General features: G+C 47.8%; 1 protein-coding gene across 2 annotated transcripts in view; it reads right to left on the reverse strand.

Annotated features, from left to right (window-relative positions):
• Positions 1 to 160: 160 nt before the first annotated feature.
• TNKS (tankyrase) overlaps positions 161 to 18,019 on the reverse strand; it is a 287,701-nt gene continuing 269,842 nt past the window's right edge. For both annotated transcript variants that reach the window (XM_073340169.2, XM_073340168.2), the window contains 3 exons: positions 12,279 to 12,465; positions 11,257 to 11,413; positions 161 to 2,666 (listed from right to left, as the gene is read on the reverse strand). In XM_073340169.2, coding sequence (XP_073196270.1) covers positions 2,580 to 2,666; positions 11,257 to 11,413; positions 12,279 to 12,465 — 431 coding nt within the window. In that variant the 3' untranslated portion in view covers positions 161 to 2,579. The remainder of the gene's footprint in view (positions 2,667 to 11,256; positions 11,414 to 12,278; positions 12,466 to 18,019) is intronic.

An 18,019-nucleotide genomic window follows, 5' to 3' on the forward strand; every position in this document is an offset into this window, starting at 1 on the left:
GAGGATCCACTACTTATTCTTTTGGCGAGAACCATATTAGGCTTCTGTGATACGTGAATGACTTTTAAAGCAGGTGCACTAGGCATGTGCATTCTTCAACTTTTGGCCCTGAACCGTTACAAAATCAAGTGATTTACAAGACAAAAACCACTGCAAATGATTTCCTCACACAGCACCTTTACTCTGCACAGAACATCAGATACATAACACTGGCAGTTAAAAGATATTGGACCACATTTTTGTCTTCTAGAAGTTCAGAGCTCCAGATGAAACCTAGAGCAGCCATTAGTTCAATTAGTACATTGGAAACCACAAACAACAACAGAATCAGGCATAGGGTTTTTTTTAAAGCTGTGAAGTTTTGAACTTCTACACCCATGTTAACTGTTTCGCTCAACTAAGATGCACAATTGTGTTACCATTTAAAACTATGTCTAATGAGAGATGGCCGGTAATATGCATTTTCACAGCTATCTGAAACTACTGCGGATGGCACATCCCCAACCCTTGATTAACTAAACAACGTAAAAATAAAAAGCCCTCTAAATGAATACAAACTTCAAAGCCTAGTTGTTATCATTTGAATTCTAACACTATTAAACAAATAGCCAAAACACAAACACCCAACTTGAGTCAATGAAATTTAATTAAAAGGGACAGCTGGGTCTTACTTCTGGTTTGGACTGATGAAGCATGTTAGAGTCACAAAACCAAACGCAGAACCATATGTCCAGTGCTGGCACAGGAGACTTAAGCAAAACAAAGAAAAGTTTGATGTTTATTGGAACTGCTGCTTCTAACCTTTTCTCTAGGTATACTGCAAAAGATGGTGTGCAGTTCAGCGAGTCTGCCTCAAATTACCAATTTTACAAGTGGTAACATTTGTTCTCCACAAGAATCTCTCTGCAGAATGTCTTCTGTTTTTATATTGAAAATCTCTGTTCAGATTTTTTTTGGATTGCTTTATTCACAGATTTGTGCAAGTAGACAATTCTTTTATTTTGTAAACGAAAGGCAATACACTAACCTGTCACTTCAATACTTTCTGGAGGTAAAAGGCATTAATGCAAGAATTGTAACACGAGCAATTTAACATCACTGGCTGTTATGCACTCGTAGAAGTATAGCTCTCTCAGCCATACATTTTCCAATGTCATTGCACAACAAATGCCTACAGTGCCTCTCGGTGATGCAGCCTATTCGAAAAGAATCTTAAAATGGTTTCCTTTTCAACTTCCTCCATCTTCCTAAAGTTAAAGTGGCAAAAGGAAGTCAAGATTTTGTTTTTGTTAAATTTACACCCTCTGTATTGGACATTTGAAACCATTTTATATTATGCTAAGCAATGCTTGAAAGTAACCTTCCCCTACCCAGACAAAATAAAAACAGAACATTGTAGGAAGATGATTAGAAAGGACAAAGCTTGGCTTTGTTCTCATATAAACCCAGTCCCCACTAATTGATGTTTAAAACCAATTATACACTGGTGGAAATAAATGTTTGTATCTTTTCTGTACATCACTCATGCGCTTCAATTGTGATGTTGAACCCAACATAACGTAATCCATTTTTGTTGCTTTAAATTAGCCAGTTTCTGGGTGTGTCTTTAAGGAACTGCACTTTATACTCCTGCACACAATCTTCTGGCTTTTTACCCACTAATTTTCATCCCCTCACAAAGTGGATTCTTTTGAATCATATGCCACTGTCACTTGAGAACATTTCACAGTCTGCATTGTACTTCAGCAGTCTTTTTAACCTTTCAGTCATAAAGTGATATTTATCTTTTAGTCAGCAGAGGGCACTGACCTGCTTCACGAAGTTTTACCTAGCACAAGAGGCAGCTTTATGAAGTTCACGAAGCTCACTAATACTTCCCCATGAAAACTGACAGAGAAAGCAGCAAATTGAAACTTGATTTGTTTCCACCCTAAAGTTATGCCTGTAGCAACGTTTGCTCATAAAAGTGCAAAAAACCCCTAAGCTGAAGAACTGGACTTAGCCCCTTCTTGGATAAGAAACTCATATTGCATTGTTAATGATTTTAGCCAACTTGACTTTGTGCAAAATATCTTTAAGAAGGTTCTGGCTCAATTTCAGAATATAAAAGAAGTAAAATAAATAGTTGACTAATATCTCTCTAAACAATAAGTTGAATTTTGTGTGCTGAAAAGAAATTCTGGGTTTAATGCAATTTATCTGTAAATAAAAATAACGAGAACAGTAGTCTGTGAAATTTTAACATATGGAGTTGTACTGGTAATGTTTTCTGCTTGTAGCATAATGTTCCCAAAGTCTAGATCAATGCAATGTTGTTTTACACTTGGTAACTGCGGTGAGAATAAGCCTGAGATATGTTGTAAAAAGGCAGTCCCTTGTAAACATTTCCTCAAAAGGAACAGTAGGAGTTGAGTATGTATCAGTTACTCATATTACACTTGTCAATATAGCAATGCTTTATAAAAGACATACAGCTTATTTCCAGGTTGTCATGAATTTTATAGGATATTGATTTTCTGAAACAAAATGTCATCCAGTCCAAGATTTAAATCATATTTTGCTTCACCACTCGACATTTACTAGGTCTTCTGCTCTGCTGCTGTTGCAGTCTGTGAGGGAGCTTCTGGTTTCATGATCTGGTATGTAATGAGATATTCTGGGTAAGCCTGAAAATAAGCAGAGGAACAAACCATTGCTTTTCTGAAGGATATGGACAGTAAGTTACAATTTCAGCCTTCATATATTTTGCGTTGCTAAAGTATCACAAAGATGTAAGGGTCCATGGACTAGAACCTGGGTCTGCAGAACCTGGGATGGCTAACATTCCCCACAGAGCCACCAGGAGGCTATGGAAAGCTACAGCCAGGAAGCACTGTGGAGGGTAGCTACAGCAGGAAGCAGCACCCAAGGGAGCCAGAGTGATAGTACCCTGTGGCCCTCTGATTGGCCAAGTGCCCTATTAAACCCCAGGGTTGTCACAGGAAGTTGTCTGGGCAACCACACAAACTTTGGCCTGCTGTGACTCCAGACTTCATCTTGTCGCTTGACCTCCCATCTCCAATCACAGCCTGCCTCTGATCCCGACTCTAGGTCACTGAATCTGGCTCTTGTGATTCCTCCGACTCCTGCTCAGCAACTACCATTCCTGATGTGAGACCCCAGTCCAGCCAGACTGCTTGTCCCCAGTCCCTTACAAAAGGGCTTTAGACCATGGAGGCTATTACATGTCTGTTACTGTAACACTGATGTTTCAGTATAAACATCTTCCTCCTCCCATCGGCTCTCCCTCTTTGCTTTTTAGCTTTCTCCTGATATCTGTAGAGATCAATGAGATTCCTCAGTAGGAAAGACTATATAACTGCTCCCTTACCTCCCCCTGTTATTCACGGCACCAGAATTCTTGAGCACAGCTACCAAAGAAGGAGAGCAGAGAGGAAAGCAGCAGGAGAACTAGATGTCTATGCCAGTGGGGGCACAGCAGAAAGAGCTCATATTAAGAGCCAGATTTTCCAGTGTTCAGCACTGAGAAAAGACAGTTACCTTTTCCATAACTGGTGTTCTTCGAGATGTGCTGCTCATGTCCATTCCACAGTAGTGTGTGTGCTCCCCATGTGCACCGGTGCCGGAAGTTTTCCCCCTAGCATTACCCATAGGGGAGCGCCCCTAGCGACCTCCGGAGTGGCACCTCCATGCTGCGGTATAAGGGGAGCTGAGTGCTCCCCACACCCTCAGTTACTTCTTGCCAGACAACTCCGACAGAGGGGAAGGAGGGCGGGATGTGGAAGGTAACTGTCTTTTTTTCTTCGAGTGATTGCTCATATGTATTCCATAATAGGTGATTCCAAGCTATATCTGTTGGAGGTGGATAGGAGTTCACAAACTCTCAGGACGGAGTCCGGTCCTGCCGAACCCGGCATCTTCCCTGGTCTGGAAGACGATCGCATAATGCGAGGTGAATGTGTGAACTGAAGACCATGTGGCAGCCCTGCAAATGTCCTGAATGGGGACATGGGCTAAAAAGGTAGCCAATGAGGCCTGCGTCCTAGTCGAGTGTGCCCTCACAATTGGCAGCGGAGGGATTCCCGCCAGTTCATAATAGGTATGGATGCACGAGGTGATCCAGTTGGAGAGCCGCTGATTGGAGATCGGCCGACCTTTCATGCGCTTGGCCGAGGCGATGAACAGCTGCGAAGTCTTCCTGAACAGCTTAGTCTGCTCCAGGTAAAAAGCCAGAGCCCGTTTCACATCTAGCGTGTGGAGACAGCGCTCCTCACTGGACGTACTGGGCTTGGGGCAGAGGACCGGCAGGAAAATGTCCTGACCCATGTGGTAGGAGGAGACCACCTTTGGGAGGAACGAGGGGTGTGGGCAGAGCTGGACCATATCCTTATGGAACACCGTGTACGGGGGGCTCGGAGGTCGGGGCCCTGAGTTCCGAGACCCACCTAGCTGATCGCTACCAGGATGGCTTCTTTCCACGAGAGGTGCAACCAGGAGCACGTAGCTAGTGGCTCAAACGGGTGGCCCGTCAGCTGGGCCAGCACCAAGTTCAGGTCCCACTGTGGGACAGGGGGCCTAGTGTACAGGAAGAGACAATCCAACCCCTTAAGGAATTGGCCAGTCATGGCATGGGAGAACACTGTGTGCCCCTGCACCGCCGGGTGGAAGGCTGATACGGCTGCCAAGTGCACCTTGACGGACGAGGGTACCGGCCCTGGGCTCTAAGGTGAAGGAGGTAGTCCAAAATGAGGTGGATCGGAGCAGCCACGGGGGGAACGCCCCGCTCACCCACCCAGCGGGAAAACCGAGACCATTTTGCCAAGTAGGCTCGGCGTGTGGAGGGTCGCCTGCTTTCCAAGAGGATGTGCTGGACCCCTTCCAAGTATGTCCTTTCCTCCCGGCCTAATCACTGAGCAGCCACGCCATGAGGTGCAGTGCCGCTAGGTTGGGGTGGAGGAGGCGGCCCTGGTCCTGGGAGAGCAGGTTCGGGCGGGATGGTAATAGTCATGGTGGGGCGGCCACCAGGCTTGTGAGGGTCCCTTACCAATGCTGCCTGGGCCACGACAGGGCAATCAGGAAGAAATTGGCCTGACCAGGACAGGAGGAAGGCATTGGAGATAGCACCCCATCCCAGCCACCCCCGGAGCAGAACCGGGGACAGCGATGGTTCTGTCAAGTCGTGAACAGGTCCACCTGGGGAGTTCCCCACTCTTGGAAAAGTCTGTGCACCACCTCTGGGTGAAGAAACCACTTGTGCTGAGAGGAGAAGTCCCTGCTCAAGCTATCTGCCCGTGAGTTCCGGGCACCCGGTAGGTGGTAGGCCTGTAGGCAAATGTCGTAGGCCGTACAGAAGTCCCACAGCTGGAGGGCTTCCGGGCAGAGGAACGGGCCCCATCTTGCCTGTTGATGTAAAACATCGAGGCCATGTTGTCCGTGAGGATCCTGACCACCCTGCCCTCTGGGTACGAGCGGAAGGCCATGCACGCCAGCCGGACTGCCCTGAGCTCCTTGACCAGGTCCTGCACAGACCACAGACCTTGGGTCTGAACATCTCTCTCATGGGCTCCCCATCGGACACCAGTTCCAGAGATGAGGCCTACTTCTGAATGGGACCCCGTGGAGCATGTTCCCCGGGGAGGACCACCATCATTGGGAGGCGATCACCAGTTCGGGCACAGTGAGGACCTTGTCCATCCTGTCTCTGGCTTGGGAGAACACTGAGGCCAACCAGAGCTGAAGGGGCCTCATCCTGAGTCTGGTGTGACAAACGACATATGTGCACGCCGACATGTGACCCAAGAGTTGTCACTGGGAACCTTGTGACCGAGGCAATGAGCCCTTTCAGGGTCTCGAACCTGTCCTGTGGGAGGGAGACTCTGGCTGACGTGGCGTCCAGGACCACCCCAATGAACTCTATGTGTTGTACTGGGACTAATGTGGGTGTCATTTACCAACAGGCCCAGAGTGGCGCATGTGGACAGGAGGAGAGCCACATGGTTCCATACCTGCGACCAGGAGCTCCCCTTGACCAGCCAGTAGTCCAGACTGGATCCCACGGCTCCTGAGGTAGGCTGCCACCACAGACATACACTTTGTAAATACCCTGGGGGCAGTGGACAGGCCAAACGGGAGGACCGTAAATTGGTAGTGTTCCTGCCCAACCGTGAAACGGAGGAAGCGTCTGTGCCCCTCAAATATATGGATGTGGAAGTACATGTCCTGCAGATCGAGGGTGGCATACCAGTTCCCGGGATCCAGGGAGGGGATGATGGAGGCCAGGGAGACCATGCAGAACTTGAGTTTCACCATGTACTGGTTCAGGCCTCGCAGGTCCAGGATGGGCCTGAGCCTCCCTTTGGCCTTTGGGATAAGGAAGTAGCGGGAGTAGTACCACTTGCATTTGAACTCCGCTGGCACCACTTCCACCGCTCCTAGACCAAGGAGCCACCCCACCTCCTGCTCAAGCAGAGCCTCGTGAAAGGGGTCCCCCAGGAGGGATGGGGGTGAAGGGTGGTTGGGCGGGGTATAGGTAAACTGGAGGGTGTAGCCCCGAGAGATGGTGCTGAGGACCCATCGGTCCAAGGTCAGCTGCGACCACTCCAGGAGGAAAGCACATAACCAGTTAGAGAAGGGAAGCTTTACTGGGGGTGGATCCCTGATGAGAACTGGTAGGTCACCCCTGGGTGTCCTGTCAAAACTGCCACTTCCTTGCCTATTTGCCTTTGGAGGATCCAGGCTCGGGGGCAGACCGAGACTGTCTCTGCAACCATTTCTTATAGTCCCGTGACTTTTTATGGGGGGGCTCATATTTAGAGTGGGTGGCCTGGGTGGGAGCCTGGTGCGGCTTAAACTCAGGTCTAGCCGGAGCCGGAACATAGAGGCCCAGAGAGTCTTAAGCGTAGTGCGGGAGTCCGTCAGGCCATGCAGTTTTATGTCTGTTTCTTCTGCAAACAGAGCCTGGCCATCAAATGGGAGGTCCTGCAGGGAGCTCTGCGCCTCGCTGGACAGCCCGGACAGCAGGAGCCACAATGCCCTTCTCATGGACACTGTGAAGGCCATGGACTGCGTGGCCATGTCCGTCATATCCGACGCTGCCTGCAGGATTGCCCTGGCAACTGCTGTACCCTCCTCCACCAGAGCTTTAAACTCCTTCCTGTTGCACTCCTGGAGGGAGTCCTCGAACTTGGCAGAGAGCCCCATAGATTGAACTCGTACTGGCCTAGGAGAGTCTGATGGTTCGCCACCTGTAACTGGAAGGTCGAGGACGAAGAAATTTTTTCTCCCGAAGGAATATAGCCTCCTCAAGTCTTTATTTTTCGGAGTAGGGGCTGGTTGGCCCTGCCATTCCCTGTGGTTGACTGACTCAGCCACCAGGGAGTTAGGGGCACAAAATACGAGCATTCCACTCTCTTAGAGATGGGGGCAAGTGAGGCCGGGTTTGCCACAAGGCATTTGAAATTTTCGCCCCTCCTTCATGGAGTGGCAAGGCCACCCTGCCCGGTACCAAGGCAGACAGGATGTTAAAGAAGGAGTCCGAGGGCTTCTCCACCTCCTCTGCCTAGAGGTTGAGGTTTGATGCCACCCTTTTCAATAGTTCCTGGTGGGCTTTAAAGTCCTCCTGTGGGACGCAAGGAGGCAGGGCTGTAATCGCCTCATCAGGGGAGGGCGAGGAGATAGGCGCGGTGATTTGTGTGTCCACCGGCACCGGAGGATCCATCCCCTGGTTGCTCTCCAGGCATGGTGCTGAAGACGTGCGTCCCACCGACACCTTCCTCGGAGGCCAGGAGAGGGAGGCCGCCGGCTGTTCAGAAGTTCTGGCCACCGAGCCAACCGCCACTGGGGGCTGCGTTAGGGGCCATGGTGCCCACTGGTACCACTGCGCCAGTCCCGGGGCCCCTTGCCACTGCACCTGCTGTGGCACCAGCGGAGCAGGCTGTTCGGCCTGACTGCCCTGACCCAGCGATGGATGACTACCAAGGGAGGCCGGGCTGACATATGACCTGCCGCTGTCCCTGGACCGGGAGGAGCGGCGACGCCGGGAGTGGTGCTGACCACGAGACCATGACCCTGACGTGGAAGAACGGTAGCACCGGTAGCAGCTGCTCTGTGATCGGCTCCGGCAGGCAGATCCGCGACAGCGAGGCACCGGCGATCGATGTCCGGGGCTATGGGAGCGGTGCCAAGGTGGGGTCCTGGAGTGAGACGACGAACGAGAATGGCGTCGACATTCGTGTCTCAACTGGCTACGGTAGTCCTGTTGAGACGAGGACCTTTGGCGTCGTCTGCCTCGGTCCCGTCGGTATCCACTTCTTGAGGTGGAGCGGTGCCAGGAGTCTCTGTCAGACGGAACCCAGCCAGACAGCCTGGTGGGGGTTGACGGCAACCTACGTGGACTATGCACAGGATGGTTGCTGAGCGGCGAATGGCGTCAGGAACATTCCCTCTACCGAGACCGGTACTGAGCCGGGGGAGACTGTGGAGATTCCAGTGGTGGCTTGCCTCTGGACCGCGTGGCCAACACTGATGGTGCTCCAGGTACTGGCATGGACATAATGTCCTGAGGGCATCCGGACATCCAGGGAAGCCTGCTCCGAACGGGCTGGGCTACTCCACTTGACCTGAGTCGGAGGCCAATGGGGACTGAGGACTGCCCAGAAAGTGTCTAGTCTCTCCCCCAGTCTTGCTCCGGTGCCATGATGAAGAAGGCCTCTTAGCCTTCTTGGCGTGTCCCGTGGATGGGGAGCCATGCCGACTAGTAGATGGTGCCGGTGGGTCGCTGCGTACTGACACCGTGATACCCGGTGCCGACTCGGAGCGGCACGCCAGAGTCGGGGTCAACACTGACTCCATCAGGATGGCCTGGAGCCTAATGTCTCTTTCTTTCTTGGTCCGAGGCTTAAACGACTTGCAAATCTTGCAGCGATCGTGGAGATGGGTTTCACCCAAACAGATAAACAGTCTGCCTGTGGATCACTCACTGGCACTGGTCGCCTACAAGTGTCTCACAACTTAAAACCCGGGGCCTGGGGCATGCCCTGGCCCGGGCGCACTAACTAAACTAAACTAAACTAATCAACTACTAATTGCAGGTACCAACACTGAACGAACAAGAGTCCTGGGGATGAGCTGTAGCAGAGCTGGAGCAGAGCAGTTCCAAAGCAACTTCACTGGCGGTAAGAAGGAACTGAGGGTGGAGGGGAGCGTGCAGCGCCCCTTATACAGCACCATGGAGGCGCCACTCCAGGAGTCGCTAGGGGCGCTCCCCTACAGGTACTGCTTGGGGAAAAGCTTCCGACACTGGTGCAAGTGGTGAGCACGAACACCTATAGTGGACTACACATGAGCAATCACTCGAAGAACAGTGGGAGCTGCTGGGTGCTGAGCACTAATGCACATATGGTTCCACACTTTAAACCTTCAAGACCCTCCTGAAATGAGGCAACAAGTCTGAATAAAAAGATGTTTGCTCCATGTGGGCATTAATGAATGGATCCAACAGCCAAACTTAGACAGTTTCTTTATTCCTGAGTTAACACCATGGGTAAGTTCCTGTCTGCACCTCCCCCAAGAGCGTAACAGAATACAGAAGTAGTACTGGATTGGTCAGCGGCCCTAACTAAGTGCCAGCTGGTGATCTGTTTCGTGACCTGCAAACGTTGTAAGAATAAGGTAACTACTGAATGGGCATTGAGCACATAGTCCCCCATGGCAGGTCCCTGTGGCACAGCACTGCGCTGGCTGTGTTGCTCCAGGGCACAGCATTCTGGAGCTTCACTGCTTCCTCTGAGCCGTGGACTGTGGGAACAACCTTCCTGCAGGTGCTCACAGTAAACAGGGGACGTCAATGGAAAGTTGCATTCCCAGGGCAAATGTCTTATCTGAACTGTTTTTATTCAAAACAAGTCTTCAGTACTACTTATGCTGGCACAAAAGTAAGACTAAGTTTGGCCACATAAGGAATCACCCAACTCCCTTTTTGCATGGCAATCGTACACTTTGCAGCAACGATCACCGTAACTACTAACTGGCATCTATGGAATAAGACACAGCTCTGCCCACTAACTACCAGAAAAGTCTTTGAAATTAGTCTGCCTTCGCTGCAGCAGAGCCAAGGCCATGGAGAATCAGTGCTACCAGATTATATATACACAAAGGCCAGATTCTCATCTGTGTAGAACTGTGTAGCACCACTGAAGTCAATGGAAGCTATGCTGATTTACACCAGCTGGGGATCTGGCCACCACTATGTATTCAAATGACTTGTAGAGCCCTGACTGGTACATAATTTGGGAACATTATTTGGATGGTTATCAGACAAGCACACAATACTTGGTATATGACATGGCCACACTGACTACAAATTTTGCACATTCCATTATTCTGATACTTTATAATTAAGCCCCTTTGCTTTCAGTTTAAACTGATTTTTACTGAAAAATTCCCAGGTTTCACAAAAGCAGTGATTCATTTTTTTCTGATTTTCACCCTACTTTTGTATCATTTAACTATATAAACAATAACTTGCTTTATTAGGAAAATAACACATATCTCATGCAATATATTGTATGATAATACATTCGTCTGGGTGTACGTGCAAAGCTGCCTGTTGACGGAAGGCTGTGTATTATTAGTCTGGAAGATACACACAATAACAAACAGGCACGCATGCAAACTCTGAAGTGCATGCACATCTGAACGTACTGATGAATCTCATGCCCACCACGTACACATTTCAAGGGACTAGCAGATAACAGTTTAAAGATTTAACACACTAAAATGGAAAGAGAACAAAAATCTGTCTCAAAACACGTTTCAGAACACAAAAACAGGAGAAAAGGATGAAGTTGAGTATGCGCTGCAAATGGTGCGGCCCAATTATTAAATGTAAATATTTATATGCTAATAGTTCTAAGTCTACAACAATAAACTGCTCATTCAAATGAAGTTTTATGTGGGGATTAGAGATATATTGTTTTCTTAAACTCAGAGGTGGCCTTGGGTTTTGAGTTCTGTTTTAGTTCTGCAGCAAAACACACTGATGAGTGGAATTCAAAGCATTAATCTACTGAATACTTTTTTCCTGTCTTTCAGGTCACCAAAATAAACCCTGATATTTACCCAGAAAAATTAATAATAGTGTTTTGCACTGATTTTCACATGTTTTTGTTGTTGTGGTAATAAACACTGATAAATTCGCATGCAAAGTTAAATAAAATAAAAACTGAAAATGAAAGGCCCAATTTATAATCCACATACCTGCTCTCCTCTGTAGATAACATATTCAGCATATGCAAGTCCATTCACGCTTGGCCTGCCAATTACAGAATGATGTCCTGGAGGGGCATGAGCCATTTTCATTGTACTGAACTGCAGAAAGGATTTTCCAAGAGTGACTCTACAGAAAAGCATTTGTCTAAGAGAGAAACGAACACAACACATGGATCAAATCTTACTGGGAGCAGACGACTACTGCAAACCTTAAGAACGACTTCAATATTTAGGAACTTGTTTAAGTAATCAAAATGCATTTCCCTGAGCCTTCAAATAAGGAAATTAAGAATACATTTTTAAAAATGAAAACCATGAATGAAAGAAAAACCTTCATAAAAAACGGTGCATGTAGACACACATCTGGTAAAATGCAGGCTGTGGTGATCTACTTTATAATTTATTTTAAACTGTTTTGTTTCAGGCAGCTCAAATTCTTATTACCCAATGACTGGTTCAGAGAGGGAGAGAGGCCAAGGCCACTCGCCTATGAACCACTGTAGAGCTTGTTGATATACTGCGTTGACAATCAAGGCCTTGAATAAATGACACACACAAAATCCATGAATATTTGCTCGCTACAAAAACCCTGCTCTTTGGTCAAGCTGCAATAAATCCAGTTCTTGGCATCCCAGGTTTGTTCTGCCAGCAGAAGCCACTACATGGAGGCACAAGCAGCTGTAAAGATTGCTTGGCATCCAATCACTATTATTTACCATGATCCACTCAGTTTCAACCCTGATATTTCAAGTCTTATTCATAAGCCACCATTCTCTTTTATTTATACTCCCTGTAAACTCAATGTCTATATGTAATTTTCAAACCCCTTCTGGGGCTTGCTGGGACCCTTTCTGTTCAGCCCTGACAAACTGTAAAAACTGAATTTTCATGCCATGTCCAAGCCCAAGTGGCTAGTCTTTCTCTGAAGCACATCCTGTGCCAGAGCTAAAAAGCATAAAGGAGACAGAAATCGTGTGTTTTCCCTGTGGGCAAATCCATTGGAAACTTACCTGTGACAAATGTAACAGGATCTGTCTTTGTGTGTTGGGCAGCCAGTCCCTCCCCCAATTCCATACACATACTGGTTACTTTTCGAGGAGTTCTCTGCGAAGTAAATTCCAGCTCCAAACATCCCTCCAATGTACGCATGTCTTTCATCAAATCCTTTGTGAATAATGGCATTAATAAAAGGAGATCCTAGAACAGAAAGACACATTGGGGGGGGGTGTTAGCTTTTGTGCAGGTTGGAGCTCAGACTTACTGTAGACTTTTACTGATAAGAGGTACTTGTTTATGTGTAATATGTAAATTAAATGTTTGAAAATGAATTCAGTCAACTCAAGGGGAAGCTATACCTGATAAAATACTGTAGGGGATGGGATTTATCATTATGTACCAGAATCCTACATATGACTCATGATATTTGTTATTCATTTACTAAATCTCATTACATGCCTTTCCCCCCCCACTCAAATTTCAGTGCAATTTATCTTGTCAAATGTAATCATTCTTCAGCAGTTAATTCCACCTAAGACAGGCAGCTTTTGTCTGATTATCCTGACAACGTTTTGCTACACGAAACCGACTTTTACTGGGGCTTGTGCAATTTGCTTAAGCTATTCAGGAGGCTGTAGTCTGCAAGCATTTCTGAGCAGTTCTCCAGAGTCTTTTGATGTCCTCCTTGTTCTTTCCGTCCTCTCTGGCTCCCTAACCTACCCTGGCATGGTGCAGCTCCCTTCCTTTCTCTGACATCCTGCCTCTCTCATGGCAATGCAATGTCATAGAATCATAGAAGATCAGGGTTGGAAGGGACCTCAGGAGGTCATCTAGTCCAAATCCCTGCTCAAAGCAGGACCAATCCCCAACTAAATGTCCTTCCTAAGGGCTGCCAATAGGTCCAGCAAAGTGGCTTGCACTGAATATGGTTTAACAAAGAAATAGCAGGTCTGAAATATAAAAGCGAGGTTACTCACCCTGTGCAACAACTGGAGTTCTTCAAGATGTGTGTCCCTACGGGGACTCCACTTCAGGTGTGCACGCACCCTTGTGCCTTTGATTGGATATTTTTGGTAGCAGTGCTTGTTCAGCCCATGCATGTGCCTTACCCATCCTTGTGCCCTGTTCTGCCCTCAGTTCCTTCTCTACCACAAAGTCCAACAAGAGAACATAAGAACTGACATACTGGGTCAGACCAAAGGTCCATCTAGCCCAGTATCCTGTCTTCTGACAGTGGCCAATGCCAGGTGCCCCAGAGGGAATGAACAGACAGGTAATCAAGTGATTCACCCCTGTTGCTCATTCCCAGCTTCTGGCAACCAGAGGCTAGGGACACCATCCCTGCCCCAAACTCCAAAGCAGAGAGGAAGGAGGCTGGGTAGGAGGGCACATCTCAATGAACTCCAGTTACTGCACAAGATAACTGCTCCTTCCTCATGGCTGCTCCACTTCAGGTGACTGCCAAGCACTAGTCCCACAGAGAGGAGGGAGCTCTGAAACAGAATCTAGTACTCAAGACAGAACTGCACTGCCAACTGCAGCATCCGATCTAGTGGCATGAACCACAGCATAATTGTTGGAGAAAGTATGTACTGAAGTCCAGGTCGAAGGTCTGCAAATCTCAACAACTGGAACATTCTAAAATAATGTCATAGAAGTAGTCTGTGATCTTGTACAGCGGGCTAACCCTCTGGAACGAGGCTGAATGCGAGCAGGGTCATAACATGAAATAACACACCCAAAGATCCATCTTGAGACCGTCTGGTTGGAAATTGTGGATCCCTTGGATCTGTCTGCAACTGAAACAAACAGTCTAGGGATCTTCTGGAAAGGTTTGGTTCTATCCAGACGAAAAGCTGATGTCCTTAGGCTTCTGACATCTAACCTATGGAAGGCAGATTCCTACTGAATCTGATTTGATTTTGGGAAAAAAAACTGAGATGAATGGTCTGGTTTATATGAAATTCAGAAGACACCATAGACACCATCTTTGTTTGGATGTGGCTATAATGATTCTTTGAAAAACTCTATAAAGGGGGATTCGCCATTAAATTCCCCAGCTCTTGGACCCTCTGGATGGAAGTGATGGACACCAAGAAGACTGTCTTTGGGGAAAGGTGAACAAGCAAACATGTAGCTAATGGTTTGAAGGAGCGTTCAGGAGTCCCGTTTGTTCAAGATCCTCCCACCATCATCATTACATCAGACACACCACTCTTGGGCTAGGGGGGCACATTTGGGGGTCGCAAAAAAAACAGGGCAAATAGTCATCTCGAGAGCAGTTTCTTCACATCAATCTTCTAGAGTTGAGAGCAATGAGTATCCTTTCACCAGCTGAATGACTGCAGAACCTACTGGGGAACAGGGCTTGTCCAGACTCTGCTTGTTTGGCACATAGACTGTCCGACCCATTCCTGGATGCACTGAAAATATAATCTGGCACACTGAGATACAAAGATGCAAACTGCCATGTGCCCTAGCAGTTGAAAACAATTTTTTACTGGAATATGAGAACTGCGCATAATCCTTGAGATGAGATTCTGCAGGGTGAGAAATCTGTTCATAGGACGGTAAGCCCTGGCTGTTAACACAACTAGAGAAGCTCCTCTGCCGTCTATCTGCTGTACTGGTGCAAAACTGACTTTTTGAGAATGAGTCGAAGGCCCAAAATGTGGAATAGCGACCTCATCGCTTGTACCGCTGACAATATCCCTTGATAAGATCAGCCCCGATCAACAAATTGTCAAGAAAGAGAAGACCATTATCATCAGGTGATGAAGGTGGGGATCTATGACCGCGAGGATCTAGGAGAATACCCTTGGGGCAGAGGAAAGGCTGAAAGGGAGCATGTGGTGCCAATAGTGGTCACGTTCGATGATGACGTGAAGAAATCTCTTGTGAGCAGGATGAATTGCCACATGAAAATACATGTCTTGAAAGCAGAGCTTTGGAACTGTGCTCCAGGTCCGCTCCAGCTCCAGGCAAAAACCTGCAGCTGCACTGCTCCGGAGCTGCTCTGCACTCCAGCTCTGGGCTCCGCTCCAAAGCCCTGCTTGAAAGTTGAGAGTCACAAACCAATTCCTGGAATCGAGGGAGGGAACTACAGCTGCAAGGGTTACCACCCTGAATTTCTGCTGTTTCACACAGTTGTTCGTGCATCTGAGATGGAATACTGACCTCCATCCCCATTCTTTTTGGGGACCAGAAAGTACTTGAAGTAGCACCTCTTTCCTCTGAGCTGAACTGGAACTCGTTCCATGGCCCCTAAGCATAGCAGCGAGGCCATTTCCTGTCTCAGCAATTGCCCATGAGATGGGTTTTTGAAAAGGGATAGGGGAAGGGAGGGACAGGGGGATGGAGGTGAAATGATTAGTATAACCAGATGTAATGGCCTCCAACATCCATCTGTTGGATGTTATGGTCTCCCAGCAGGCTGACACTGGGAGAGGAAACATTTAAAGGGGAGAAGGAGGATAGGATGGTGCAACAGTGAGTCCTTGTCAAGTGGGCAAGAGTTAGACTCTTGACAAAGCCAACAAAACTGGTGCTTGGACTACGTGGATGGCTGGGATGAAGAAACTGTGGCAACCACTGGCTTCCTTTTTGAATATTTAGGCCTCCTGGCCCGGGTGGCCTATGGAAGGTAGAAAAATGGGCTGAGCAAGATCTCTGTGCTGACTGTGACTTGCTAAACTTTCTTTTATATGTTGGTGTATAGATCCAAAAGGATCTGTGCTTGGCCTTCGGTCATTCAAGGTGTGAATGGAGTCATGTGTAGACTTGAAAAACAATTAACGGCTGTCACAATGGAGATCTTCAGCATTATTCTGCATCTCCCTAGGAAAGCCTGACAGCTGCAGCCAAGATGCTCACTGCATTATGATCACAGTGGAGATGGACCTGGCTGCAGTACCAGCTGCATCCAAGGAGCCTGAAAGGATATTTTTACCAAAAGCTGATCTTCCTGTATAATAGCTTTAAACTGCTCCTCATGCTCCTCTGGTAGATGTTCAATAAAGGTTTTAAATGTATTGTAGTTCCAATAGTCGTATTTTGACATAAGGGCCTGACGAGTCACTACTCAAAACTGCAACATGGCTAAGGAGTAAGTCTTATAACCAAAGAGGTTAAGTCTCTTCTTGTTCTTGTTGCAAGGGGTAGATTTTGTATTGTGCTGCCCACTGCATTCATTATCCGCCTACACTACCAGGGAGTTTGATGCAGAGTGGGAGAATAAAAACTCAAAATCCCTAGCTGCGACACAGTATTTCTTATCTGCATGCTTGCAAGTAGATGGTGCAGTCGCAGATGATCTTAGCAGATTCCAGTAAAGCTTCATTGACAGGGATGTCTACTTGTGTAGAAGCTGAGGTGTGCAAAATGTCCAGGAGCTTATGATGGGAATCCTGGACCACCTCTAATGGAATATGAAGTATATCAGTGACATCCGCATATCAGTCATCCGCTATCGAAGGTGGAGGAGGCATGACTGCTTCATCAGGCGATGACGATATATTAGTAAGAGATGTCATCTTCTTGTCAGCCCTTGCCTCCTGGTCCTCAAAGGTCCTCTCTTCTGCTAGAAAAGGTGGGAGTGGGGGCTAAGGAAAATACCTCTTTATGCTCTCTGTGGGAGTGAGTAGATGTTGTCAAATTGCTGACAGTACAGAGTCCAAGGCCACTGGGGAGGTCCAAGGGGGAAAGCATCCACGCTGGTCAAGCCAAGAGAATGGAGCTGGAGGTCTTCTGTCCTCTTGTGTTAGTGCGTATTGGAGAAAAACCCTGACAGAAAAACCCTGTATTGAAATCTGAGTCAGATGAGTCTTCCTCAATATATTCCATGGTAGGTAACAACTGATCATCATGGATGGTAGAGTTCAGTGAGTCAGGTGGCCTGGGAGGAAAATGAGGAGTCAGTGACCGAGTGGGTGTCGGTACAGGTAAACGCTCGGTACCAGACAATAGCAGGCATTCTGGCTCACTGAAACAATGTCGTCTCTTGAATACTTAAACTCCTGTAATATTGATGGTATATGGGTAGCAGCTAGGTGAGATCCTGTAGAGACTGGTTTTGGTACTAATATCTTGGACACTGGAAGCTTGGTTTGAGAGTGACCATGATCAGACTATGTTGTTATTGCAGAGGTTCAAGATGCTGTCAGTACCACAGTGTGATGGGATGGTGTTGTGCGATGGGGTGTATAAACCCCTCATAGGACAGAAGGGGATTAAGGAGCAATTCTGGGTGAAGGAGGCGCCAAACTGCTGCCTGGATACAGGGGAGCAACAGTACCCGATGACCGGGACTAGGGCTGAAAGCCTGGAGGTGGCAATCCCCAGAGATGGACAGCAGCTGGCTGGGACGCAGATTGCAGCAGGAAGTGACCCAGAGAAACTGACTTGAGGCTGACAGAAGACGCCACCAGGTAAGCAGCCAAACCAGCCTCCCAGGGCTCTGCATTGCAACCCAGTGGAGTGGAGGGCCCAGGTTCTCCAACGCTGCCCAAGGCCCGTACCCACTAGATGGAGATGGTATGAAAGAACTGGACTTAACATAAACCTGCACTTGCCATAACCAGCAGCCTTCTTGTGCATTTAGCCATCATGAAGTGAAGGTGAGGATACCACGTAGAGAGGAAGAATTTGGACTTGCTTAGGCAGACAAAAACAGCTGCACAAGCTGCAGTGTTACTAACAAGGATAGATAAAGTAAAATGGCATTAAATGAGAATGGAAGGGAGCTGACCTTGGTCCA

This window comes from Lepidochelys kempii, chromosome 4 (genome assembly GCF_965140285.1).
Source record: "Lepidochelys kempii isolate rLepKem1 chromosome 4, rLepKem1.hap1, whole genome shotgun sequence".
Classification (NCBI taxonomy): domain Eukaryota; kingdom Metazoa; phylum Chordata; order Testudines; family Cheloniidae; genus Lepidochelys; species Lepidochelys kempii.